General features: G+C 46.1%; 4 protein-coding genes across 5 annotated transcripts; all 4 read right to left on the minus strand.

Annotated features, from left to right (window-relative positions):
* Positions 1-307: 307 nt before the first annotated feature.
* Positions 308-3,926, minus strand: ppp1r35 (protein phosphatase 1, regulatory subunit 35). Its single transcript, XM_041063026.1, has 6 exons — positions 3,799-3,926; positions 2,922-3,127; positions 2,561-2,681; positions 2,202-2,317; positions 2,030-2,120; positions 308-794 (listed from the first exon to the last, which is right to left on the minus strand). The coding sequence occupies exons 1-6, from the start codon at positions 3,914-3,916 to the stop codon at positions 490-492; spliced, it is 957 nt and encodes a 318-aa protein (XP_040918960.1). The 5' UTR covers positions 3,917-3,926; the 3' UTR covers positions 308-489.
* A 377-nt stretch (positions 3,927-4,303) lies between these two features.
* Positions 4,304-9,301, minus strand: lin7b (lin-7 homolog B (C. elegans)). Of its 2 annotated transcripts, none has more exons than XM_041061656.1 (6): positions 8,985-9,301; positions 7,871-7,989; positions 7,360-7,431; positions 6,440-6,649; positions 5,570-5,745; positions 4,304-4,962 (listed from the first exon to the last, which is right to left on the minus strand). In XM_041061656.1, the coding sequence occupies exons 1-5, from the start codon at positions 9,058-9,060 to the stop codon at positions 5,578-5,580; spliced, it is 645 nt and encodes a 214-aa protein (XP_040917590.1). In that variant the 5' UTR covers positions 9,061-9,301; the 3' UTR covers positions 4,304-4,962; positions 5,570-5,577. The 2 variants fall into 2 exon arrangements, with proteins under 2 accessions (XP_040917590.1, XP_040917589.1); XM_041061655.1 differs by having other exon boundaries at positions 5,582-5,745; positions 8,985-9,296.
* A 389-nt stretch (positions 9,302-9,690) lies between these two features.
* snrnp70 (small nuclear ribonucleoprotein 70 (U1)) lies at positions 9,691-18,233 on the minus strand. The gene is made up of 10 exons (XM_041062013.1): positions 18,035-18,233; positions 17,552-17,705; positions 17,388-17,450; positions 15,990-16,044; positions 15,833-15,897; positions 15,670-15,732; positions 15,358-15,439; positions 11,520-11,621; positions 11,135-11,234; positions 9,691-11,041 (listed from the first exon to the last, which is right to left on the minus strand). The coding sequence occupies exons 2-10, from the start codon at positions 17,696-17,698 to the stop codon at positions 10,264-10,266; spliced, it is 1,455 nt and encodes a 484-aa protein (XP_040917947.1). The 5' UTR covers positions 17,699-17,705; positions 18,035-18,233; the 3' UTR covers positions 9,691-10,263.
* Positions 18,234-19,505: 1,272 nt separating this feature from the next.
* scaf1 (SR-related CTD-associated factor 1) lies at positions 19,506-27,955 on the minus strand. Its single transcript, XM_041063448.1, has 6 exons — positions 27,770-27,955; positions 23,258-26,862; positions 22,187-22,269; positions 21,681-21,992; positions 20,583-20,711; positions 19,506-20,478 (listed from the first exon to the last, which is right to left on the minus strand). The coding sequence occupies exons 2-6, from the start codon at positions 26,760-26,762 to the stop codon at positions 20,320-20,322; spliced, it is 4,188 nt and encodes a 1,395-aa protein (XP_040919382.1). The 5' UTR covers positions 26,763-26,862; positions 27,770-27,955; the 3' UTR covers positions 19,506-20,319.
* Positions 27,956-27,981: the final 26 nt, after the last annotated feature.

The following is a 27,981-nucleotide window of genomic DNA, read 5'->3' on the forward strand; positions in this document are numbered from 1 at the left end:
AATGGAGTGAAACAAGACAAAGACAGGAAGTAGAAAAAGACAAGATACACAAGGTTTCCTGAAGTTGATTTATCTGTCATTCTGTCTCTGTCAGTGATGTTTCTCTGATGGCACCCCCCCACACTTCCCACAATTCTAACATAAACTACATATATTTGAATATTCATACTCATTGCTTTGTCCTTCTTCTTTGTGTGTTTTAGCTCCTGTACATTTACTTGTACTCATGTTTTGCTCGGTATCTAGAATAAATCCCTCTGATTGGACGGCCTGGAGCACAGCATTCAGTCATGACATCATCAGAGAGTGAAGGTTTTTGAAAAGACTTTATTAGACAAAATAAAACTTTACTCTCTCTTTACAGGAATAAAAACAGATCTCTATCATTTAAAAACTGATCAGATAATTATTATTCTTCAGTCACATCTCACAGTCTGTTTGATAAGAACCTCAGGACCTCCAACCAATCAGAGGTCTCCCTAGTTTCCGTCAGTGCATGGCCTCCCACCGTCTCTGTCGTCTGTGGAGGTCAAAGGCACAGTGGGCGGGACGTGGTGAGGGGCGGGGCTTGTAGCTGAAAGGCTCCTCCTCTGGTGCGAGAGGGTTCTGTCTCAGCAGATCAGACGACTTGAAGGGGAGCACGGAGGGTCCATCTGCGGCCTTGTTGTCGAGGCAGCGGGGGCGCGTGGGCGGCACCAGCCTATCCTGCACCATCTGGTTGATCAGCTGATCCTTCTGGACGTTGACACTGACCAGCGAGGTGAAGAGAAGCTGAGAGCGAGAGACATTCACAACTACAGAGAGAGAGTGAGAAAATTCTGATCAATATATTAGAAAAGAAAGTGAATTCTTCACAGCGCTGCATTTTATTTATAAATGAACCTGCTGTTCATTTGGATCAGTGTGTGGCCCCTGGCCTCTTTCTCTGAGACACAGAGGTGTTTCTGTTTTATGCTGACGACATTTTTCTGTTCTCTCCTGCTGAACAAGGAAGACAGCGACAGGTGGACACGGTAGAAACATCCGGTCAGAACTGGGCTCAGTTCACCATCAATAATAAAATCACTGAACACAGTATGAGCTCTACCTAAATTACCTTAATTGCACTAAATGCAATTCAGAGAAATTCTGTATAACTTCCAATAATATGTGGTAGTGTTCTCTCCCATTGAGCTATAAGTCATCTCAGCTATACCCCGTTGGGATAAACATCCTACAGAACCTCTATATGCAGAGTTCTGCAGATACATTTTACACATGCACAGAAAAACACCAACAAATGCCTGTGGAGCAGAATGAGGCAGATACACTCTGATAATTAACATTGAAAGGAGAGCACTCACATTTTTGAAGCACCTTAAACTTAGGCTGTCGACACATGAAGCAACAAAACAAGATTAATCAGAGTTTATGCACAGTTCGAAAAGTTAAACTTAAGATGTTTTAATACCACCTACATACCAGCTAAAATATGAAACCAGTAAAGACGATATGGCCTTGAATTATTTATTGTTTCATGTTTTCAGTGCTTGTCAGCTGTTTATAACAATAACTTCTTGCAAGTTAAGAGGTTTTCTCTTAGAGTCTGGCTCCACTGTGATCTGATGATCCTGTAGCAGCGGTACATGTAGTGGCAGTGTTCACTGCAGGTCTGATGGTGCTGACTGAAACTCCACAAAAGAAACCTACTGAACAGCCTCCTGCAGCAATTTTTATGACTTTTCTTAACACTGTGAGATTCCTCAGGAAATAATGTTGGAATCCTGATGTAAAAAAAAAAAAAAAATCTGCCATATTCATGGTGTTGCGAGTCACCAGTCCTCTGTGACAAACATCATCCGATTTAGGTGAAACAGCAACATGATATGGACACAGGAAGTGACAGTGAACTCTTTCATGCAGTTTCCTGAACACATGAAAACATGAACCACATCCCTGACACCCAAGGTGGAATGAAGAGGAAGTGAGAGACATGAAATAAGGCAAATGAGAAGCTGCGTGTGTGTGTGTGTGTGTGTGTGTTAATTACCTTCAGTAGCTCTGGTGTTGATCAGGTTCTTGGTCCTCTCTGACCTCCGCAGAGTCTCCTGAATGGCCTTCTGGGAGTTAAACTCTGCACCCTGCAGGATGACAGACAGGTTACCATGGTAACCAACTGTCAATGATGACTTACTGATAGCCTAATGATAAACCGTGTGAACCTGCAGTGACTGAAGCTCCGCCTTCACAGCCAGAGTGGTGTTTAGCTCCGCCCTCTCCAGACATCCTGCAATGTGATTGGACGCTGCAGCAGGAGGCTCCACCGACTGTCTGGGGGCTCCACAGAGCAGAGGACAGGAAGAAGAATTTACTTCCCCCTCTTTAAAATTTTCAATAGTTCATTTCCAAGTTCTGCTCTTTCAGACACTTTATATCAATATATACATTTTTAATATAGATACAATTTTTTGAAGCAATTTATCAAATAAAGGGCTGCTACATTCTGAAGTTGAGGTCATTTTACCAAGTATGACACGTGATTCATTCAGACACTAAGCGTAAAATGTCAGACTCTGGTTACCATGGTGACATTCTCTGCTCCTCGTCTGACCTCTGATTGGCTGCTGAGGAGGGGAATCTCGGCTAAGCGTGACGTAAGGCTCCGGTGTTACTGTGACGACTGCCGGCTTTTCAAAACACACCTTCAGGAGACAAAGAATGGCGTCATCATATACGCACATCAGAAGCCTGTACTACGAAGCAAGTTGAACATATCCAGGATATCTTTTGGTTATCTTACTTCACTGAGCCTAACTTATTAAGTTTGTTAGTGAGTTTTAAGTTTAAAGTTAAGTAAGTTTGTGCAAATTAAAATGAAGCTATAATATTTATCATAAGTTATTATATTGTTTTTATTCATCATTTATTTAGTCATTCATCACCTGTTTGTCCCTCTTTTTTCTTGTCTGTCCTTGAGGGTTGGGTTTCAGCTGTGAGTGACCAGTCTTGGGGGCAGGGCTGAGTGTGATGGACAGGTCGAGTTCAGGACAACCAGTCAGAGAGGAGGAGGAGGAGGATGCAAGGGGGAGGGGGGCAGGGTGAGGAGAGGGCGGGGGAGAGAGGAGGGACGAAGAACTCCTCATTCTGACTGGAAACAACAGAGAGGTTCATGGAAAAGAGGGCTGAGTGTTAACTACAAGCAACATCAACAGAACCATGAATAAAGAACTTAATATGGTAAATTACAACAAGGTGAGATGTAAACAACATGATCACATGACTAACATAGAAAAGAAACACCAGATAAAGTCAGGTGAGGGATATAATCTAAATAAGCTTTTAAATAAGTTAAGATTTTACTCATTTATTAAAATATCTGTTGCTCTTTTTTCTTTGTCGCTTTATTGTAAACTCCTTTTGTCCCTGCCAGGATCATGTAGGAATGATGACTCAGTTTTCCAGCCGATCTGATTGGCCAGTAAGTCAGGGTGTTGACAGGTTTTGACCTGACCCTCTGAAGCTAGGTGTGCAGCACGAGTTACCATGGTGAACCAGCGGCGTAACCCTGAGAACCCAGAGTTAAACCGAGTGTTCTTTCCCCCTTCCTATTACCCACAATGCCTGTACTTTCAACATCCATATATGTAACCTCACAAAATCCACCACGACAATTGGTCAACCTGATCCAATCACAATCCAGATTCAGTCAGTCGTGTCTCACCAGCTGAGAGCGGTTACGGCTCTTAGCTCTGTTCTTTGTCTCTGTTCCACACTAAAACCGCAGTTAGCGCCTCATAATCGTCGTTGTCTGTGTGTCACCTGAAGCAGTCCGGTGAGAAACGCTCCTCTGCAGCGGCAGGTCCTCTCTGTGTGTCTCTGAGGGTGACAGAAACGTTTCTCTTATCCCAGTGTTTCTCTTTTGAATTCGCCTCCTCATCCAGACTCACTTCCTCCTCATTCTTCTTCTTTTGTTTAGTGGGCGGGTGGTTGCTGGCCCCTTACCGCCCCCTGCTGTGCTGGAGTGTAGACCGCCTCTTCGCGCTGCTGGTTAATAATAATAATGTTGCTTCTTCAGATTAAATGAAATAATTGAATGCTCCGCAATAACTTGTGAGGCTGAAGTTGGGTTGACGTTTTGTTTCCACAAATAGATAAAAGTATTTCATACATCTGAAACATGGTTTTGTCATGAAGTCTTTAACAGAGTCAGCCAAAAAGTGCTTTCCCCACAAATGTCCCCTCATTTCTGAGACAGCAGACTTCAGCTGTGTGTTCAGGAGTGGGGGAGGGTTTAGGAGGTGACGCAGCAGGAAACAAGACAATATGCAGTTTACACAGTTGGACTTTATTTCATGAATAATTCTGCAACTAAATGAATCGAATGCAACAAATGAATGAATACAAAACAATTCCTGACACTTGATACTTGCCAGCCATTGATTTCAGCGTAGTTCTTCGTAATGCTAATGGTTAGCCCTCTAAGCTGGGACATCTGAAGGAGAAATGGCGGTGAAAGCTGGAGGTGTCCGTTTCCATGTTTCCTCTGCTACTTGAGGTCTAACTGCAGACAGTGGACACTGCTGAGGAGTGCAGTGCACTACATGAGAACGCAAAAGTTAAAAACCATTTAAGAACAGAAACACCGGTCTGTAGCTAAGCCACACACTAAAGGGATCAATGTGTTGCCCTTATGTGATCGGATGCTGAGGATGGTTTCACACTGGGGACATGAAATTACAGGCATGGGCTCACAACAAGCTTACTCAGCGTTTTTTTCTAAGAAACAGGGAAAGAGGGAGGGACAGAATCCTAAACTGCAGCGCCGGCTTCATGAAGAAGTTCAGGTAACAGGTGTTGGTAGGCTACTTTGGTTTTTTGCTTCTCATCTACAGTCTTGCCTCCCAAAGGAACAGAGGAGTCAGGAGTATTGGACAATGAGGTGGATGGAGGCATTGGATTAGCTAGCCCCTGGACTCCAGAGATCTGCAGGAAGAGAGACAGAGGTTTATGAGACATTTGGCCACAACAACATACACTGTTCATCACACTAACATTCTTTTTTCTTTGCTATGTTTACGTCAAGTGACAAATGTAATGAAGGATGTTGTATTTCCTGCTTTAGAATGTGTCTCTTGGTGACCCTTGTTCACTCACTAAACACGAGCTAAAGTGGTCATATCAGGTGTGTGACCAAAACACACCTACCTCATGTAACTGCAATCACATGATCAACACTCAGCCAGTCATATCCTTGCAGATCAAGGTTTCAACTCTCTAATTAATCTGCCTTAAGCACAAACGCAGGCTAACTTCATCCAGGATTAACTAATCAATCCTAAAAATGCTTTCAAAGAACCACATTATGTGGATGAGAATTAGGTTATATTAACCTGATAACAGCGCGTTAGCCTGAATTAATTAAGCCATAGTTGACAAACACGCCCAGGCATGTCACTGGATGGTAAGGGGAAAGAGACGCAGTCTGCTTCAGTTTCATTGGCAGTGACATTAGCACACAGTATGGATTTGGGACCTGCTGACACTGTGCACCCGTACATGTATTAACAGAGGTGACTGGGTGCAAACTAACAAGCAGTCTCACGAGTAGCTGGTGTGCTGCTGTCGTCTCCGGGCGCTCCTCATCTTCTCAAAGCGAGCCTCCATTTCCTCCAGGACCTTTGGGGTGTAACGGACCACCAGTTTGACTGAACCCTGGGCGGCCTTCAGCAGCTCCACGGCCTTCTCATGGTGCTCCCCCTCGACACTCTGCACGGACAACAACGCACATTAATTAACACACAGAAATGAATGAAGGAAACCTGAACACACCCTTCTTTGGTGCGACAAGCTGCGTTTTAATATGAAGGAGTGTGACGACTAATGTCAGAGTCACTTCAATTTAACTGTAGCCGCTGCTGTGATAGACCACAGACTGGGTGGAGGCTGTTTCCATCTTGGAAAGATGGGTGCATTCACACATTTCAACATCTGGACAGATGTCATGAGTCTCAAACCTCCCTCCCGAGGTGGTTTGGACAATCTGATGTCCTTCCATTTTGAATGGTTACGCTCAGGACTAGAGTCAGTCAGTTTCACAGAGGTAAATGCACCGATACGGCACCAACCCTGTGATTAGTGGGTAACCAGCTCTGAGCCACAGCCGCCGCTGAGGTCCACGTCTCACACTCCTGATCCAGTTTTCCCTTATTTCTGTCAGTAATTCAACCAAACGTAGACCACAAGACATCACGCTAAAATATTTCAACCACAGCCACTGCAGATGAGTTGCAGCAAAAATCTGCAATTGCTTTGTCACAGTAAGACAATAGACAATACTGAATAATAATTATTAACAGGCCGTAATGTTAATCACCTGAAGCCTTGAGTGTTGAGCTGACAGGATGTGTATTTTCCTATCTTGTGCTTTTGTGCCATAAGTATTGTGCCCTGAGCTTCTTACCACGCCGTTGACAGACAGCAGCTGGTCTCCTCTCTTCAGCCCCCCTTGGCGGTCAGCCACCCCTCCAGGGATGACTCTGGAGATGTAGATGGGGGAGTTCTGCTCTTTGCCCCCCATGATGTTAAAGCCCAGACCCTCGTCCGTCTTGGGCAGCTCCACCACCCTTGGGTGGGCGTGGCCCTCGCTGGCTGCAAAGGCTGCCACTGTAGCCTGGTCAGAAAAGAAACCAAAGATCAGCAGATATCTAACAACACGTTTCTAACACACACACACACACAGATGGCTATGAAATTCACATGTTTTTTGTCTGTGTTGTGTTTTGGTGTCCAGCTGGGAGGAAGGAAACAACACTGAGAATAGACTTGTCAGGTGAATGCTTTTAGTCCCGTTTAGACTGGGGTAGTGGTGATATTCAGCCTCTAGTGGCTGAAATGAATATTACAACAACAAACACCTGACTGACAAAAATAAAGAAATAAATTCACGTGCCTCTCAGAGAAGGCAGGAGAGAAAAATTATCCTAGGGAACAAATTAACATTTTTTTTTTTTACAATTTTTTACAAATTTACAATTTTAGTTTTTTTCTATTATTTATTTCTGTGTAATGGACAGTAAAGAACACCTCACCGTCTGATTTGTTTAGCTGTGTGTTTACAATGTACAGCTCTGGCTCAGCTGTTTCAGAGACCAGTGATGTGAATGGCTGAGAGGGGATTTATTAATCACCATGCTGTCAGATCTACATACCACTGCAGTCAGACCTTTATCACTTCAGGACACCCCCACAGTCCATGCACCCACGACCTACCACTTTGCACTGGTGCTGTGCAGTTACTGTAAAACCGGGACCAGTGTCTCTTAAAGAATTCCTCCTGTGCAGTACTGAAGTACCCTTTAGATATTAGCCTGTATGTAATACCTTGGCTGTTGCCTGCGCTCGCACTTCTGGTCCTCCAACAATGTCCAGAGTGTCATAGAGCTGCTCATAGACCTGAGGGACAACAGCACAGAGCACAGATGAGTTTTTAGACAACAACATGTCTGTGGAGGACAGCGATCTGTAATGGACACACAAGGGATGGACAACATGACAAACATCCAAGACAAAGAAGTTCAACCTTTAGGTAACTGAATCATGATTCCAAACACGTCTGTGATGATGAAGAAGCCAAAGAGACTCAAAGCTTCAGGTCTTCAAACAAAGGAAAGTACAGCGACATCTGCTGGTTTGTAAAACTCACAGCAGCCCTTCAAGACTGGAGCCAAAGAAACCACAACACCTCACTGATTTTAACAGTTCTGGTCTCATGTGTGGCAGGAAAAGTCCAGAAAGTCTGTGTGTTATTACTAAATCTGTGACTGACTGAGAAGAGGTCAAAGGTCATGTGGCCCCTAGACTCCCACCATCCCTCTTGCTGTGCTGTCCCTACCTCTCTGATGGCAGCGCAGAATTTACTCTGCAGGACTCTCTGCAGGGCCTGCAGTTTGGGTGGAGGCAGCTCACCGCTCCGCTGTAGACGGTCCAGCAGCTCGATCACCCTGCAAACATCTAAGAGACACAAAACACACACACAGCTGGATTACCCCCACCCACCCACCAGAGGTCACACATCCTTAGAGGGGGGGGGGGGGGGGGGGGGGGGGTGATTTCAATGTTAGAGAAATTACTTTGAATTCATTTGATTAACTGCACATATATTTAGTTATAGCCATCAAATGCCATGTTACATTTCGCAGATCTTGTATGTTCAGCACATGATCTGCTGTGACTGGCTTTATGGAACAGACTGACCCAGAGCCAGTTTGTTAATGGGAGGCAGGTCCTTCACAGAAAGCTTTATGAGCTACCTTATAAAAGCAGCATGGACCACACCTTGTATAGTGTTACAGGATTTACATCTATGGGCAAAGCATGAGCCGTATAAACAGGTCCATGTCTCATAGCACGGTATGAATGCACTTCGCTTTTTCTTCGCTCAAATGAACGTGGAACTGGATCTTCTTTTTCCGCCACGGCCTTACCGCGCCTTTATCACACGCGCCTACCGCGTCCCCCGTCACGGCTTCAAATGACATTTGCTCGCGCTGCGCGGTGATGGCAGTTAAATGATGGATGCGTACATTGTGGACGGCATATATGATCACACCTAGCCCACAGTTGGCACATGCAACCAGAAAGCAGCAGCAGCGTTGCGCGTGTGTTTGTTTCTGACCGGCCTTCAATTCTGCCGCTTACTACGAGACGACGGAGGCGTGCTGGGGCACGAGCAACGGTCGCGCGAGCGACAGGCCGAACCCTTTCAAGCATCTGTGGCAGAGATAACTGCGACACACACTAAAGAGACTTTATCATACAATGACACATTAATGTGACTTTATCACGCAATGACACGCTACCGTGAATTTATCAAAGCGACAGTGTCAGTTACAGCCAAACAGCGTCACCTTCACCATCACCCGGTGATTTAAGACGAAGCTAACTCTTTCAGTACCAGCCTCCGTCAGTCAGCAGATGATGGAGAGGCGCTCAGGCTGGTTCCTTACCTCTTTCCAGGCAGAGCGGCTCTGTCATGGCCGCCATGTCTGCTTCCTTGGCGGGGTGGTAGTAAGAGGACATCATCGTGAGTTCCTCCGCTAATGAACGCCGCGTATCTGAGAACAACGTCTGGTTCACAGCGATGCTCGGTCCATCTTTTTTTTTTTAGGACGACATGTCAGCGGGCTGAAGGCGGCCGGAGAGTCTGGGATGAGCGGGGATCGATGTGCCGGACCGAGAACCAGGAGGGCACAACCTGACGCAGCAGCTTTCACTACGGCTCCGACTCCAGTGCGTAACTTTGCAATGAGCTGTTACAGCATCTTCTGCGTGTGCACACTGACGGCGCAGGTTCACGTTTACTACAACAGCGGTACTTTAATACACATTCCCTTATCAGGGAAGTCTTTAGAGGGGAATCATTTTCACATTACTTCGACATTTCATTCATGATGTTGCATTTTTAAAGGGCCATACCACTGTTTTCACGTTTTGAATCCCGTCACTACACATCATGGACTTCACGTTACTGATCCTTTCCCTTATGAACTGCTGTATTTTAGTCAGACTTTGGACTTCATATATTAGGTTTTTCAGCACGGTGTGCATCATATGTCAAAGCTACAGTCCTCAGGATTAAATCAATTTGTACTTTCAACTGAATGATCATGTAAAAAATATTTAAAACAAAAAACAAAACCGTTATGGCTGAGCTCAGACCTTTTGTCACAACTTTATTAAAATGACCCTGCAAATCTAACATACAAACAGCAGACATAAAAAAAAAAAAAAAAAAATTCCAGAATGAATAAAGAGAACAGCCCTCAACTGTCACACAATACTACATTTCCTTCAACTTCACATACATTGAGCAGGAGTCGGTAACTGGGCTCAAATAAGTTTACAATTTAACTACTTTATGAAAATGGAAAAGAACACAATCCACCCATCTTGAAATGAACAGAGCTTGTGTCATCCCAAACCAAAGTGGGGGGGGGGGGCGCCATACCTAGCTTAAATCACTAATGTGATCTGGTAACATTGAGTGGCACAGATTAGTTGGGCAACGCAGGAAAGCTGCAACTTTTAGTGAGATCAAATCAATTAGATGCATAAACGGTGTGTGTGCAACAATATCAAGTGGAATATTTCAACAGATCATAGATAGATAGAGAGAAAGAAAGCTAGCTAGATGCTGGACACAGAGGGAGCCCTGATGGGGCCAAGTTAAAGTACAGTATGAAACAACTGATTGGTGAGTGAAGTCTGCTGGGGAGAGGGGCCATTTCAGTACTCATCTCCTGGTGGCTCCATCTTGAAGCCATTCTCACTGGAGCCATAGCCATCAGCCGATGGCACTGACTGCTGGTCCATCATCATCCCGTCCTGACTGTACTCCTCCATGTGTGACGGCACTCCTCCTTCGTCCTCATTGCCCATGTCATCCTGGGGGCCCATGTCGTCTCGTAGGGATCCGTGGCGCTCTTCTCTGCGGTCCCCTCTGTCTCTCTCCCCCCGCTCCCTTTTGTGTTCCCTGTCTCTTTCTCGGTCTCCTCTGCGCCTGTCTCTGTCCCTGTGGCTGCGCCTTCGGTCTCTGTCCCTTTCTCTGTCCCTGTCTCTGCGCTCCTCCATGCCCTCACCCACTTCTCCTTCATGTTCCTCCAGCACCCGCTCCCCACCTTCAGGGGCCCCATCTCCCTGGCCGACATCCTCCCCATCCAGACCCTTGCCTCTCTCCCTGTCCCTTTTGCGATCCCGGCTTCTGCTCCTTCTCTTTCGGTCGCGACTCCTCTCCCTACTCCTGCTGTCTCCTCCCGCTGCCCCCCCACGCTCCCTCTCTCGCTCTCGACGCCGGCTACTACCGCTGCCATCCTCTCCTCCTCCTCCTCCTCCTCCTGCTGCTGCTGCTCCTCCTCCTCCTCCACCCTGTCTGTCTCTCTCCCTCTCTCGCTCCCGGGAACGGGTACGTCGACGGCGTTCGCGGGATCGGGACCTCCGCCGTTCTCTGTCCTTGTCCCGGTCGCGCTCCCGGCTGCGTTCTCTTCGGTCCCCGCGGTCCCGATCACTATGAGCAGTCAAGACAAAGTGAAGACTGTTATACACAGCAGTACTGACTACATCCCAAACAACAGTGCTAACAAAGTAACAAAGCACTCACCCCCCGAGGGGGCGATCATCGTAACGTGATGCATCATCTCGGCCAGAGTGCTTGATGTTGACATCGGCTCCACCTCTCCTAGTGCCACCCAATCCACCACCTAGTTAAGGAAACAATCAAAACAGAAAAGTTACGTGTGTTGAGGACCCTGAGACCAAAACTGAGGACTTATCAGAGACAAAGAACACAATCTACTGCTTTAAGAAAGTTTACAACTATGGAAAACAATCATGAGCTCAGATCATTTTTCTTTTCATCCCCTTTAAATGAAATCTACATCATAAAATGTACAAAAAGTGAAGGGCTGTGAAAAGGTTCTTTGTATTTAAACAAAGAAAATGAATAGATGAGACAAGGCAGGAATAATCTAAACACGGCAGCTCACCTAGCCTGCGAGGATGCCATCCTTTGACAGTGCGCCCTCGTTCCACGTCCACCAGCACCCTCCTGCCGTCAATCTTCTTCCCATCTGCGTGTTTGTAGGCGGCTGGAGAAGAGGAATGGGGAGAGGGAAGACAGAGGTGAGATCGGTGTACGAATGCATCAACGTGGCCAAGGAAACAAACAGTGCATTATTATACTGACCAGGAGCAGGCGGGGCCGAGATGGCTGCTCTCTGGGTAAAAGCCGAAGGATAATGGGAGTAGACTTCCTTCCACCCGATGAGTGATTGATATGTTTACAACTTACAACCGCATCGTTTAAAGACCCAGCTTTTCACTTCTTTCACTGTCTACATCATTATACTGCTGCTAAGTCTAATGGATAACTGTGTGGACTTGGCTCCACTCAATTAAAAGGTACTTACTACAACTGAGCAGGCAGAGTGACAGGTTATCTGTTCAAGTCTTTCACACAGGTGACTGTGACAAATAAGGACAAACTGCTGATGGTGTGACGCACTGTCTTAAATCACCTCTTTGCTGTGTATTTGTAATGCCGGGACAGTTGACCCTGCAGTTATCATACCTGTATGTTGTGTATTCATTACCTATGACAAATAGCTGATCACCCAGTTTGCTTACTGCCAAAATATCACATCGCAGAAAATGACAATCACACTGTGCCCAAAGTGCTGACTCTTGATTTTAACCATCAATATCCAATTTTTGGAATGAATCAGTGATTGTTCACACACACACAGCAGCTTGTCAATGGTCAGGATAGTTACATTTATCTTGCATGATCAACAATATATAATTATCAATCTAATTCTATGATATGGTGGTAGACGACGTGATGGAAGCCAGCAGTAAGGAGTACTTATCAACAGGGAATCTTTGGCACGTTTCAGACTTTGTTCCACACCTCACCCCCATTATATACCACACAACAGTCTCTTTCAATCCATCTTGCATGATCGAAGGATCAAAGGTGAAATCCAGGTGGCTCATCCTGGCAGCTACACTGGTCTGATGTGATGTGATGGTCCCTGACGGGGCGGGGGGGGGGGGGGACTTTTCCATCCAAGAAGAGGGCCTTACCAAAACCCGTCAGTTAAAGCATAAAAATCTGAGGGCCTTACCGAACTCCCTCGCTCATCCTATACAGTTAATGGTCTTACCATGATCCCTCATTGATGATCTCTGCCCCGTTTTAGGGCCTTACCAAAAATCCCTCAGCACCAGAATACACATACTGTCACAACACCTCTATCAGGGGCCTTACCAGAACCCCCTCCACTTCCTGTGTTCACTAAAGGATGACAACATCCCATCCAATGATAGGGCCTTACCAAACCCCCACCAGTCCTACCAAAACGGACCAACGGAAACAAACTTACAAAGAAACAAACAGAAACAAACAAAAAAAACGGGGCTACCTTCCTTACAGGAGTTATCACAACCCCAACCAGGTAATGAGAAAGAAACGTTTGTGTTGTTTGTTTTTAAGCTAAGAATTCAATGAAGTCATGTAACTAACGCTGACATGTCTTGAGCTTAAATTGGCCTGAAGTGTCAAAACTGATTTAGGGTGTCCAGTGTGTCTGAACTTATCTAAAAGGACATGTCTTTCCGTGAAACTGTTACTCTGACTGTGAATTTGTCTGTAAGGCTACATTTACCTAACATCTACCTTTTAGTTAAATAGTGAATAAATAATGTATGAAGAGCCCATTTAGCAGAATTACCAAGAAAATTCCCCTCATCTGCCTTTTCTATTAAAGCCAGCACAGACTGATTCGTTTGGACAGTTCTATGTATCGACCTTTCAGGAGAGTCTGAACAGCTTCCACATTAAATGCGGTTGTGAAGTGTATTAAGCTAATTAGGCTCTGCAACCTGCCCACCGCCTGTAATTCTGCTGAGAAAATCATCAGCTTGGGGAAAAATTACAGAAAAATGAGTATGAATGGTATTAACAAAACAGGCTGACAGGTTTAACAGTTGACTTAATGCTCAGCTTCCATCATTTTTTATTTTTGATCGGCACTGATATTTAGCAGAAGACTGGAGCCAAACAGATATAACAAAGTGACGCAATCATTTTTTTTTCTTCAACTTTACAAGTTCACGGTGACAGAGTGAATGCATGTTAACTAGCAGCACAGACAGAGAATAATAACGAACCTACCAGATTTGTTTCTGATTTTCTGACAGAGATTAAACTCTGCACTAAAATTCATGATCATCATTTTTTATTCCTATTCAAAGGAAATATTTATTATAATTGTGGAATTCTTTCCACAAATACCATCCCTTCAGATCTAGGTTACCGCAATAAACTGTTGCAGAACAAGAGAGCACTGCATTGTTGTGTTTCTGAAAAGCTGCTATACGTCAAGTTAATCTGCTCAACATTAAACACAAACTCCACATGAAGCTGATGGGCCTGGCAGCTGTGTAACAACACATTTTGGATTTTTCTTCATGGCTCACTGACCTGATGTCCCTCCAAACAGCTATGCCATTGCTATTGCAAAGAATAAGCCCTCGGTAACCCATGGTGGCTTCAACATAAAGGGCAGAATCATTGGGCAACATTTAATACACTAGTGGTCAGGGGTGCGTTCAATGGTCAAAGCCTAAGATCCAACTAGCAATGATTGCTCTGAAAGCTCTTTAGGGCTTGCCAAGAAAGACGCTTTACCCATTGAACGTAGCTCCTCTTCCCTATGTAGGAGATGGAGGGTGGAAAGAAATCTTACCCATCATACAAACCCATTATACCAACCATATACTGAGCTGTGGTAGTAGGGTGTAGATGTATCATAACCATCATCATCTGCCAGCCAGCTCTGGCCAATAGCCATCACAGATTGGCGGCTGCAGTGGCAATGAGAACAACACACAGTTAATATACTGTTTAGCCCCACATTCCCCCGCAGTTCACCCCCCCTGCTGTGACTACATAGCTGTGATTCAGCAACTCTGGTCTTGAAGAGCTGATGGCACTAATAACCCAGAATGGTGTCACTGTGTTAGATGCACCATTCAACGTGTCTAATGAGACAGTACTGTGGCAGTATTCACTGTGGCATCACCACCAGCTTAAAATATCCCCACTAGTGTGGTGAAGCGGAACTAATCTCACCATGACCAGGGTTGAAGACCACCTATAAAAAAAAAAAGCTTTGACAAACACGCCCAATATCTAGTCATACAAAAGATGGGTTTCCTACAGTCCTTAACACATTTCAGGTTAAAAAAAAACAAAAAAAACAAAAAACCCATTCAATGCTTGGTGACCAGTCTGACCTTGTGCTTACCATTACAGTCCAACCAGGAGAGCTGCTCTTCCACAGAGCTACCACGCCTGACAGTTAAAAGACAATGTGCCCTTTGACAGGCAAAGATGGTCAGGGTCACAGAGGAAACACACACTTCTACCACTTGGTTCTCCCACTTTTCCCATGCTGTCCCCCACTGACAGAAGCGATCCCCTCCTCGGCCAAACTTTTTTTTTGTCAACTGACGACACGCATCAAACACAGACACACACATCACACGACCACCAAACGTTGATTTCAACATTCACATTGTTGCACATGAGTCTGTAAGAAGTACTCGGATTCCTTTTGCTGCCATAACCATCAAATGCGCTCATTAGGTTGTAGCTGCCTTCCCAAGGTGTTAGAGAGAGCTGCCACCCCCGTATTATTACTATAAAAGGAAACGGGGTTCACCTGAAGAACCACCCTGCACATCACAGAGATCAGTCCTCATCAACATGTGCTCATATACACAATGGTTTTTGGCTCAGAGCTCTGCATTGGTACTCACAGTGCATGTCTCGTTCATGCTCATACTCAATGAACGCATAGCCACGAGGCTTCCCCGTCCTCTTGTTGTAGACTATGTAAATCTGTAACAAACAGGCAAGGAGACATTGGTTAGCCCTATACATTTCCATACCACATCAGCAGAGGCACTTACTGCAGGTTACTTGTGTTGCACTTTACCAACAGTTCTATTTTTTCAAGCGACTGAGAATATTTCTTTCATTATTGCGATTTCAAAAGAAACCAATTACAATTTATATTACACTGACCAAGCACAACAAAATTCTATTTAAGGTGGTAAAATTGAACGTACCCGTTTGATGGGGCCATAAACCTCAAACTCGCGCCGAAGCTTGGACTCTGTGGTATCATAGTTCTACAGAAAAGACAGAACACAGTTAGACGATTATTATAAAAAAAAAAAATCCTATTTGATGAGATTTAAAAAAATTAATGTGTTATTTTAACACACTCACCACTCGTGCAACAAACAAAGTTTTGAAGGCATCCCCTTGCGCATTAGGGTCATTATGGGGGTCCCCTGAAAATAACGCAAACAGGAAAGCAGGATTCGTTTAAACCAAGAGACCATACACAAAGCAAGGGGTACCTTATGTCACTGTGAAAACTTACAGAGCTTGAGTTCTGTTTCCACCACTGTTTGTCTCCTCTCAATCTTCTCGCGTCTCTGCAAAAGCAAAAGGTTTTCAGGAAACTGTTAATCCTCAACTGTTCCTCAGGGAGCGCTCTCTGTGAATGATAATGCTTAGAAAGATGCTAGAGCTATCTGGAGATGCTTGTACTCGTCTGTGTGCAGCCCTTTGTGCTATGAGCAAAGTAGAGACTCTGCAGCAAATTCATCTCACACTTTACTCTTTTTTCCCCCCCTTTCATTGCTAGTAAAGGTGGAAGGGTTTGAAGTTCTGCAGACCCGTAGGTATATTTGAAAGCATTAAATTAACTGATCATGAAAGTGGAAACACACATTGGCCAGTCTCACTGTCACAGGGCGCACAGTGACCTGTGGCAGTTGGGTCCATGGGCAGAGTTGGGTTCAGTTTAAATCACACAATGAATGAATTCATCTGTGGGGCCTCAGGAAGCCCTACAACTGTGAATGGGCCTGCTGATTTGAGCCTCTGGGGAAGTTGTGCAACCTCTTGTTTCTAAATCAGCTTTGGCAAAATTTGTCATGTGACCACACATTTTTGAAGAGTCATCAATTTTACTGAGCCTGTGATGGGATAAGTGATAAGCACATTTATGTTTAAAAAAAAAAAAGTTTTTCTGCAGTTCAAGTATAGCAAGTGGCTCAACTTGCCCCCACTTGGTATTATTTTTATTGTAATTCTACTGCATTCTTACATTTTGTGACACTTCGTACCTCAGACCAAAAACTTTCATGCCACGTTTCTTTTAACAAATAATTATAGTAATGATAACTGCTCCAAGCAATGAGAAAACTGCACAGTTTTCAGTCAAATAACGTCAAATTTGCTGGGAGACAGAGCCCCTAACCCTCTGTCAAAGGACAAGAGCAGCATGACTTTGTGTCATGGAGCATTATCCTGCTGGAAGTAGCCACTGGAAGATGGTGAACTGTGGCCATAAAGGGATGAACATGGTCAGCAACAATACTCAAGACAGACTGTGACATTCAGACCATGATTGAAACCATGAATTTTCAGGGTGTAGCCCTACAAATTATATGTGAAGACTAAACCTAACTGTGTTTAAGTTACACACGCAGCACCTCAACATCTGTCTTGTGAATGTTGGTTGTATCTATTTAAAAAGTGATGGCATATCCCATTTAGACCAGTGCTGTACAGCTGGGTGCATGCCACTGCTGTGATCATGCTGCCTGCGGTAACAGCTGCATTAGTATGGAGCACAACACAAAGCAAAAAAAACCTGTCTGAATCATTCTAGACAGCCCATCTATAGGGTCTTATAAACAAAGACACACCTGTAATACCCAAAGCCAGAACCAGTATCTTCACATGCTATAATGAGGAACTAATATCTCACCTTTCTCTCCAGCCGCTCCTCACGGGTCTCTGCCCTTGTTGGTGGAGGGGCGTCTCTAGGATCCTAATCACACGGGGAAGATAAACAGAAGAGAGATGTGGCATTGAGGATGAGGGTTACATAAACAGGAGCATTCGGAACATTACAGGGGGTTAAATGTTCACCTCGAAGTGCCTGATGAACGGAGCGATGCCACTGTACGGCTGGTTATGATGTTTCTCATGGGGCAGCTTCTCCAGCTGAGGCAGGAAAGGTATGGGGTCCCGCGGGGCAAAGAGGGCCAGCAGGTTCGGGGGGAGAAACTGCGTCATCTTTCACCTGAATAAGCAGCAATGTGTGTGAATAATATGCGACAGGCTTCAGGACGCTGCCTGTACACGGTGGGCCGACACTAGCAGCGGAAGGACAGTTAGCTTCGTGTGCTAATGTTTGTCCTCCCAAACGGGGCTGCCATGTGGCCGCTTTGGACACCTTTTGTACGGCAGAGCAATTTTGTTTGTGCACACACGGCGTCAGCGTTAGAAACGGGTATTGGTCTATAATCGTTTACACTCCGGATATCGTCTCTTAAACGTAACTTAGTTAAGTTCTCTGCATTAGCCACCAAGCTAACTACGCTAACAAGGAGCCTCCAGTCTGACTCTTACCTTCTCTCCTCCAACGCTTGAGAAATGTCACACCATGGACCGAAGGAAAAGCGTACGATGTATGCAGGTCTCCCACACCAATTCACGGTTAATAAGACGATATAAAACAAACGAAACCTGTCCACTGTGTGTACACACTCCGTGTTACCGTACGTTAGCTTGCCGTGTGCCAGCTTCCTCTGTTCTCTTGTATTAAAATGGCGGGCTGCCGTAAACCTGCACCACACACGCTTGGGCCATAGGCTCGGCCCGGCGCTATTGAATAAAAGAGTTGCGACACTGCCGTCGACTTTTGTTGAAGTCGGAGAATGCGGAAGTGACGCGTTCGTGGTGCACAGTGTGTGTTCATACTCGCCAGTGAGTTTTTAATGACCTGCTTGCTTGCTTGCTTGCTTTTTATTTCGCTGCCTTTTCTCTGTTTCCAATCTTACTTATCATCTTAAATAAATTACTTAGGAGCACATTATCCTCTCGACACTCTCTTTTCTACTTTTTCAGGTTACATCCTGTACAACAGACTATTAGTGGTGATTCTTCTTCTTCGTTATAACGTGGTGGATAATACACCATGTTGGATCTAAACCCACATGTCCAAGAAATGAACTGTGTCAGAGGCATAATCAGATGAATGTTGTCTCCTTCACTCCCCAGGAACAAACATAACCATAAAACAACATTGTGGAAAGCAGTCACAAATAACAAAATCTATGAATATCCCTTATGTATTTAAGGAGGAAGAGGACAACTGAGCTTCAGTGATGATAATGGTGAAAAAAAAAAAAAAGTCCAGGCCTATGTATAAAAACCAGCCATGTCTGCGCAAACATGCATCTGGGATGAAAAATTATATCATTCATCAATATAAATATAAATGAAAAATCTCAACCTCAGACTTGGGGGTGTGTTGCTGAGGACCAATGGAAGTTCTGTGTGCACTGTGAAGGTTTTTAGATGAGTAGGTCTCAAGAAAATCAGCACATATTCCTCCATTGCTTTTCAACTGAACTTGCTGTTACCATGGTAACCATTGTTTTCTTTGCAATTCTGTCTCTACACTGACACTGGCATCCTCCAAGCAGTCATGTGATTTTTGTTGTCCCGCCCTTCACCTGTTAGATCATCAGCATTATAGAATTACACATTCACTGGATTTCCACTGTGACCACATACAACACACATGGCCTTCACGCTCTCCTTTAATGGCTTTCCATACAATCTTTAGTTCCTGACCAGAGTAATCCTTTGTCAAGGTAACAGGCCTGTATGGAAGTGGAAGTGGAGTGTGCCTCTTTACATTACACCCATCATCCAGATGCTGGGAGTACAGTCTAAATATCCAGGTGTTTTTTTTATTAGCTTTATGCCTGTAAACACATTCCTCTGAGCTTATGTTCTGTTTCTGTATATAATGAATCCTGTTCAGACATAACTACAGATCATTAGTCTGTACCAGAACTGGTTATTTATCATCACTGGATGCACTGAAGAACGCGTGATGCAAACACAGAAGACAATAGAAACAAACAGGGCCACTCCATTTTTGCACTATTTTTCAAGCAACATTTATATTTTGTTGATCAAGTCATTTTTATAAAGAGATTTAGCAACTTTCTCAACCTCAGTAACACATGCACACAAACACACGGACAGCAGAATCAAAGAACTGAGAGGTCAAGTGTCCAAGTGTGTTCCAACCATCATCGTGCTGTCCCACTCACTAACAGGTCCAGCTTGCATACTGTCCGCAATGACTCAGAGATGGGGGGGGGGGGGGGGGGGTTGTTAGTGTCCTTCAGCATTGTACAATATACTTTAATGTGTGCAACTGGGTATTACATCTCCCCTCAGCTTGAATTCTGATATACATGGGGATGGGGAGGACAAACTAACATGAACACCTAATCCAATGCTGCTGAAGAAACTCAGTACCACCACTGTGAAGCTCCTAATGGACACAGTCAGAAAAAAAAACAACAAAAAAACTAAAATCTATGCGCTTCACAAAGGTGGTATTTATTGCAGGGTTGGTGTATTAGATCACACAGGTGAGCATGATAGCATCCACTTCCTCAACATTGTATACGTGATACATTTTCTACGTGAGACATATTTACAGTGAGATCACAGAGATAAGGGGAGAGACTTCCATAAGATCACATAAAAGCATAGACAAGGTGGGCTATGAAAGCGATAAAAATATCAGACAAAAAAACAATCAGTGGATGGCCCAGGTGCTGAGCAGAAGGCGGCGGGCGTGGAGGAACAATGTTTTAAAAAGTCTCCTATCAGGCAGAGGAATGCAGCGCTCCAGGCTCCCGGTCATCCCTCTCTTCCTCGTCCATTTTGCGTCCATGTTTCCGGAAGTATTTGTAGCGCTGGACGTACAGTTTCACCAGGTTGCTGACTTTGACAGGGTTGATTTCTCCAGTGCGGCTGTGGCAGATCTGAGACAGTGACACAGTGCGATTAAACAGCTGAACTACCGCAGATTTAACGAATCAGTTAAACATGGTTTTGTGTGTCACCGGTTGTGTGAGCTGACGCTGACCTTATGCACAGCTTTCCTGAGGATGTCTTTGTACTCGTCCTTGTTGATGTCTTTGCGCTGATAGTAAGGTTTGATGGCGAGCTTCACCTCCTCCACTGCCCGCTCCTGGGTGTGCAGCTTCTTTAGGTACTGAGCAATTTAGGTAACGGACAAAGAAACACATCCATCAGTACTGTGAACAAATTTATCTTACTGCAGAGACAGTCAGGCCTTTATTTTAAAGGTGTATACAGAAACAGGCCTTTATTTCCTATTTCACCTTTAATGCAAACTCACAGTCCATTTCAATAAACAGACATTTGAAATAAAATAAGACACTACATTAAAGTGCCCAGCCTCAGCTTTAATCTGAGTACGATTATGTCAATACAGAAAGAGCTGTGTGGAAGATACTGTCCTCAGATAATAATCAGGCTAAAAAAAAAAAAAGCAAGGATCTTGTGGATGAGCCGAAACTCATTTGCATGGTGAAGGAAACAACCTTTATGACTGCAGAATAAAGACTGAGACCCCCGCAACAAGCAAGAGCTGAAGGAGGCTGCAGGGAAACTCTGGGAGAGCATCTCCAGGAAGGATACACAGCATCTGCTGATGTCTGTGGGTCCAAGACTTCAGGCAGTCATTGACTGCAAAGGACTTTACACAAAATATTAAATATACAGATTCATGTGTATCTGTCCAATTACTTCTAAACCCCAAACCTTTGGGCACCATGTGTTCAAAGGGTTATATCTCCATAGAAGACAAAGCTCTTTCTATGTTGATGTGAATTCTCAAATAAAAGCTATGACTTGGCTCTTTAATATAGTATCTATTATTTTATTTCAAATTAAATGTACTGAAGCACAGAGCCTGAGGAACAAGAAAAAAAAAAGTGTAACTGTCCAAATACTTGTGGCCTGGAATCTATGCATAATGTAATAATATACTCTAATACTAATACTCTCATCTCATTCAAGTAATTAAATGATTTTGAGGTTAGAGTTAGACAACAGTAACACTACTGTCCCCTCAGGAAGATGCTGATAAGCAGCCATGCAGCAGCAGTGGGACATACCACACAACTGACCCTGGTCTGTTCGTGAGGATCAACTTTACCTTATCAGGGTCTTTGCTCTCATTGTCCCATCCAGTCTCACCAGAGCTCCCAGTAACCCCCGACAGCCCCACAGGCATGATGGAGGGTGGGGTCTGTGCACATCCGCCACCTATGGAGGTGTGCAGGTGAGAGGGTGGGGTTTTGGAGCAGCCAACCAACGGGAGGGAGCTGTGGAGGATGAACTGGGCTGGGCTCAGGCCAGGAGGCGGGGGGAGAGAGGGAGGGGGTGGGATCTGTGAGGAGGACGAAGAGGAGGCCGAAGAAGGAGGCGCATGTTGCTGGGCCTGGCTCTGATTGGCCTGTGAGAGGATCTACATGAGAGACAAGAGAAAAAGTCACAGTGAGATCAGGTTTGACTCCCCATTCATTTCTTTATGACACATGGAATCTCCAGCTGGTTTAACAGACGGCAGGGGTTTTTATTCCATGTAGTTCCTCCTAATAACATATAAAAAACCCATTCATCTGACAGTAAGGACAGAGGGACAGTCATTTCCACTCTCACCTGACTGGTCGCCTGGATGAACTCTTGTGCTTTGGCTCTGCTGGCGATATTGGCCTCCTCCATTTTGAAGAGCAGAGCAGTCACTGAGTGGAAGAACAGCAGAGACCATTACTCCAGGGAAAGTATGTGAACATATAACACGAATGACAATGACACACGTATTAAAGCTGTAAGCAGGTTTGAGTGGCGCAGTCACACTTCGAGCCCATGGGGACTGTGGCAGCCACAGTGCTAATGCAGGTGGTATCACATGGTTGGGAGACACATACACAAACTGCAAAGGGAGCCTGAGTCCCTGTCCTGTTAGACCTAATGTGAAATGGACCTGCCAGGAGGAGTACATCAAGGTATAACACGCGATTTCACCTGTTGCCAGTAGATGGTGCTATGACTATCACTGAATATTGGCCTAGATGTCAGGTTTATCAAATATGTAAAGTCTGGGGCAGACTGGATGATGTATGTTTGAGTTCCAACAACTTCCTGTTTCATGGGGACACTTCAAAATTGACCATGCCACCATGAGTTAATTCCAGTGTTTGATGCCAGTGACCCCATCCGGCCCAGGCACCCTCAGTACTCAGACCCTAAATATTTGACAAAGACTGCTTTAAAATGAGTTCACGACAAGCATATTTAGTGTTTCATGAGTTAACAGAGTTATGTATCTAACTACAGCTCCATGAATTATGAGAGACCACCAGAGATACTTGGGTTTCCACCATCTGTGGTGGTCAGGAAGGATTCTCTTTGCTCCCCTGAAGATTTCTGTTTTTATGTGTTTTAATCGAGGGGCGTGGCCAAAACTGAACAAAACAGAAAGTGACTGTATGAATGATTTACTAACTCAGAAAAATAGATTTAGTGTTGAATCACTTTTTAACCTGCCAGAAGCTTGAAAAACCCAGCATTACAAAATAACAAGGATGAACTGCAGCCTGGCCTGACGGAGCTACGTTCTGCTGTGTACATGCAGGTACAGGTATAGCTCAGTCCCTGTGTATGACCCTGAAAGGTGTCAATGTTTCATAATAACTTGCAAATGTGCAAACACCTATTGAGCAAACTCACATGCTAGGACTCCTCCTGTTGTGCAGTCCACCCCAGTCTGCAGACTCCACGGGAGGGAAGGCGCTGCTGGAGGGGGAGGAGGAGGGGGCTTACCAGCAGATGAGGAGGAAACAGAGGAGGAGGAGGAGGGGTCTGATGAAGACAGAGGCAGAGGAAGGGACGTGAGACCACAGGCTGCAGAAGAGGACGAGCAAGGAGGTGAGGCCAGAGATTTGGGTGCATCGTCCGGTGGAGGAGGTTTGGCTGTGGGTGTAGACAAAGAAGTGTTGAGGCCACCTCCCTGGGGGGTGGACAGGCTGGATGGACTGGACGTCGGTAGTGTGGGGCTGGTCTGCGTTGGACAGTCCTCGGCTAGAAAAGAAGGGTCGGGAGTCTTACAGCTGCTGTCCACAGTCTGAGAGTCTGGCGAAGAATCCCTGGTGTCCCGCAAAGGAGCCATAGAGGGTGGAGGCGTGTGTGGTGGTGAGGAGGAGGGGGGGAGCACACTGGTGGAGGAGGAGGAGGAAGAGGAGGAGGAAGAGGAGGAAGAACAGGGTGCAGGGCCAGCTTGGCCAGTATGTGGACTGACTGACTTGCTCCCATCTCCAACGGCTGACTGAACATCTAGTGTGGCTCCACCCCAGCCCTCTGACGTGGTTTTTGCTTGGCTGCTGTCTCCAGCTGTTAACCCTGCAGCTCCACCTTTTTCTCTCGTCTTCTTGGCCAGGCGACGGCGGCGCTTTGTTGCCAGAGACGATGACGGGGAGGAGGCAGAGGAGGAGGTGGACGTGATGGAGCTGGGTTTTGTTTTTTTGGAGTTCAGTCCTGCAGGACTGGTTAAGGAGGATGGTGGTGCAGCCAGGTTGCTTCGCTTTCCCATACTGGCCAGATCTTTACTACGGCTGCCCAGTGACAGTGGCTCCGAGCAAGGCTTGAGAAATGGAGACCTGCTCTCATTGTCCCTGCAAAAGACTACTGCAATGGAGCCGCCCACCACAGAGCCGCCAGAACCCCCACCTGTACCTCCTGGCCCCAGGAGGTCCATGCCCAGCTTTCCAGAGCCAACTGAAGCCCCCGTGGTGCTGCTCACACCCTCACGCACCAGCACAGACACTTTGGACTGAAGTTTGCCTTTGCGACTGCCACCGCTCTCTTTCTTGGACTTCCCAGAGCGACCCAAATCCTTTCTACTACTTTTGTCCCGCTCCTTGTCCTTTCCCACTTTCTTGGCTCGCTTCGCTGAGGGAAGGCCAGATGAGACAGGGGCAGAGCCTGAGGTGACCGTCAAAGAGGAAAGGCATTTGCTTTTGGTTCTGATGGAAGACGAGGAGGAGGATTCAGATTGGCCAACTTTCTTTAATGTGCGGGATTTCTTTTTAGGGTGATGTCGTCCAGCCTTGGGAGCTGTCTTAGTTTTGGGGCTGGGGACAGGCGGTTCTGGAGGCAGGGCAGGAGGAGGAGTATCCTCCAAAGAAGGGTAGTCTGAGTCCAGAGCCTCGCCATCCAAAGACAACACGTCAATCTCCAATTTGTCTGAATAGCGGTCTGACTCGTAGCTGTGATACCTAGGAGGTGAGAGCGACTGTGATCGGCTGCGACAGCTTCCCTGGTCCTCCACCTCTCCAGCTGAGTGCCATTTTCTCTTCTTCTTTCTCTTGTGGGGCTTCTCAGAGTCCTGCGTGGGCCGACAAGGGGAGGTCGGGGCGCGTCTTGGGGAGCCCGGTACGGTTGTGGTGGTTGTGGTGGTGGTGACTGTGATGGTTCTCTTGATGGCAAAGAGGTCAGACCCATTGAGGTCTTGGATAGATGGCGGGACAACAGGACGACCGTCCCGTCGCCGATCCCTCTCGCACTGCCTGTCTCTGTCACCCTCCCTCTTTTCCCTGCTTCTTTTGGACCTCTTTGAAACGCAACGTTCTCTGCTGCTTGAGTGCTGTCCCTTCCTTTCCCCTTCCTTCTTTCTAGAACTAGAGCCTCTATCTCTTTCATCTCCTCTATGGCTACTGGTGCGATTTTGTTCTCTCTCTCTATCCCTGTCTCTCTCTCTTCCTCTCTCTCTATCCCTCTCTCTATCTCTATCTCTATCTCTGTCTCTGACTCTGTCCCTGTCTTTGTCTTTATCTCTTTCCCTCTCTCTGTGTCTTTCTTCAGATAGGCTTGAAAAGGAGCGTCTTGTGTGGCCCCCTCTTCCTGAAGAATTGCAGGATCGTGAGGCCTCTGGGCTGCTGTGCCGTCTTTTCTTCCTCTTTCGGCTGCTGCTCCTGCTGCTCCGCCTTCCTTTAACCTCCTTCCTGGTCTTGTGCCCTCGCTCCTTTTCTTTGCTCCTCTCCTGACCTTCCTCTTTGTCCTTTCTCCTCTTCTTTCTTCTCTCCTCCTTCTCCCCACCCTTCCTATCCTTGCTTTTCTGTCCATCTCGGTCCTTGGAACTTTTAGAGGACTTGTGGTTCTTGCTGCCTTGCTCTATAAGAGGTGTAAGTGGGGAAGAGGGCGCAGAAGCTGGAGGATGGGAGGCAGGAGGTGGCGGCTGAGGTGAGAGGGGTGAGGAAGCAGGAAAGGAGAGGTATCTTTCCTTCCGCCTGCTGACCAGCTTCCTTCTCAGATCCTCCACTCCCACCACAGGCTCATCCTCGGGCTCCCTGTCCACCTCCCAGCTGCCCTCAGCACGCACAGACACAAAGCCGTCCCCATCCAGCACCCGGAGGATGCGCTCTGGCTTTGAACCATAGAAGGAGACGTTGGGGGAATTCCGCGGGAGGATTTCTCCAGCTGCTCTCTTACTGATGCCATCTCTGTCAGTAGCCCCAACTATCTCCCCCTCCTCTATCTCAGAGTGATCAGAGTCAGCACTCTCCCTCTTCTCTCCAGCCTTGATGGTGCTACAGTCCACTCTCCTCCTCAGAGGGAACTGGGTGACCAGACAGGGGCTTGGCAGATTAGTCAAAGTTTCAGTGGAATCTGGAGGTTCTTCCTCTTTCTCCTCCTCCTCCCCTCTCTCAGCCTTTCTCTTTACCCCCCTCGCTTTGCTGCTTCCATCATCAGTGTCTGATGCTGGGGAGCCAGTGGGGTCAAAGGGGTCATATTTCTCCCCTTCCCCATCCTCCTCCTCCTCCTTCATTCTTCCCTCCTTGTCTCCCTCAGTTGGATGGAAAGGATCGTACATCTCCTTTTTCCTGCCCTCTTCCTCACAAACCTGACTTGTCCGCACCAAACGGTGAGGGCAGAAATCCGAGGAGGTGGCGTTGGTTGTAGATGTGGAGAGAGACTGCGTTGCTGGCGAGGCAGAAGTGGAGGACACCCGGGCCACCTCTGTCCCCTGGGTCTGACCTTTTACATGGTTCTGATAAACTGACGAGTTGACACAGACAGAGGAGGATGTAGACAAGGGTGACGACGGATCGGACGAGGGCGACGACAGAGACAAGGAGGGCGAGCGAGGAGGAGGGCTCCTGACAATCTCGCTAACTCCACTAGGAGAAGAGGAGGCAGCAGGCCTCCTTTTGAAGCCCGGTGCTGGAGTCAAGTCCATGAGCCAGGAAAACTGGTGGTGCAGAAATCAGACAGTGGGCACCGGAGGTTGGAAGCAACGAGCAAGGCCCCCACCAGAAAAACAGAATCCAGGAATAAACCTAATAAGAAAAAAAGGACACATTTATCTCACAATGAAAATCTACCTGTTACAGACTCTACATATATTCCTCTGCTCTTTGTGAACCCAGCTACCTATGAAATAAGCTGATCACATTCAGCACAGTCGGTCTTAAGGATGTCCACCAGCCTGTTGGTCTGCCATCGTGAGTGTAGCCAATTTCACTGCTATCTGACCTCTACAACCTACTCACTGAGGTTTCTATGAGTCTGAAGGGGAAATAATGTGCAGGACAGAGCCTGGTGGAGGATCTGCTCTTCTTTTTTTAGATGATGAGTGACATCCTGTTTGTCCATATTACAGCATATTCACTTAACTAAACTGAGTAATGAATTGTATATAATGAGAGAAAACAGGTTATAGTTTTTTTCTTTGTTAATGACTTTCTCTTCCACTTGCCCTACAAGAAATCCACTCGTCTCGTACAAGCCTTAATGATGAGCTCTGTGTTGTCCCGGGGCTAGTCCATGACTGGCTGCTGTGCAAAGCATTAACCCATTGTTCTGCCGTCCTTCTGCCACTGACCGACTGACTGTGTGTGTTTTTGTGCTGATTCCTGACCCGGAGCCTGTGCATCCTTTTACTTTTGTTGATAAAAGGAATGGATAAAAGTTTGTAGCTGTAGCTGTTACGTGAGCTCACTCTCAGCCGGTGTTCACCGCTGGCTCTCTGGCTGAGCATCGTCTTATAACCAGCGCTGTGTGCCATATCCTACTGTGGTGCAGTTTGTCTTTAAAATATAACTGACACTCCACTTCTGAAGAAAAACAATAGCGTGTGTTAGGATGTGTCGACAGCAGGCATTCAGCTAGCTAGCTAGTTGAGATTTAGCTCACAAAAGCTAGGTTGCTAAAGGCAGCAGGAGGAGCCGTGTGCTAACGAGTTACCTTCAGTGCTGTCCAGCAGTCCGCAGTCTCAGGTCAAAGCCTCCGACTTGTATTCGCTGCCGTCTCTTTGTGAGACATCAAACCGACAGGAAAAACACAGCAGCAACTGCTTTTTGTGCCATTTTAAAAGCGCAACAGCGGCCCCAGTCCACCAACCGCCGCCATATTCCTTCCCCTCAGACCGGACTACAAAGAATGATGGGAAACGTAGT

Source organism: Toxotes jaculatrix, chromosome 18 (assembly GCF_017976425.1).
Source record: "Toxotes jaculatrix isolate fToxJac2 chromosome 18, fToxJac2.pri, whole genome shotgun sequence".
In the NCBI taxonomy this organism is placed as follows: Eukaryota; Metazoa; Chordata; class Actinopteri; family Toxotidae; genus Toxotes; species Toxotes jaculatrix.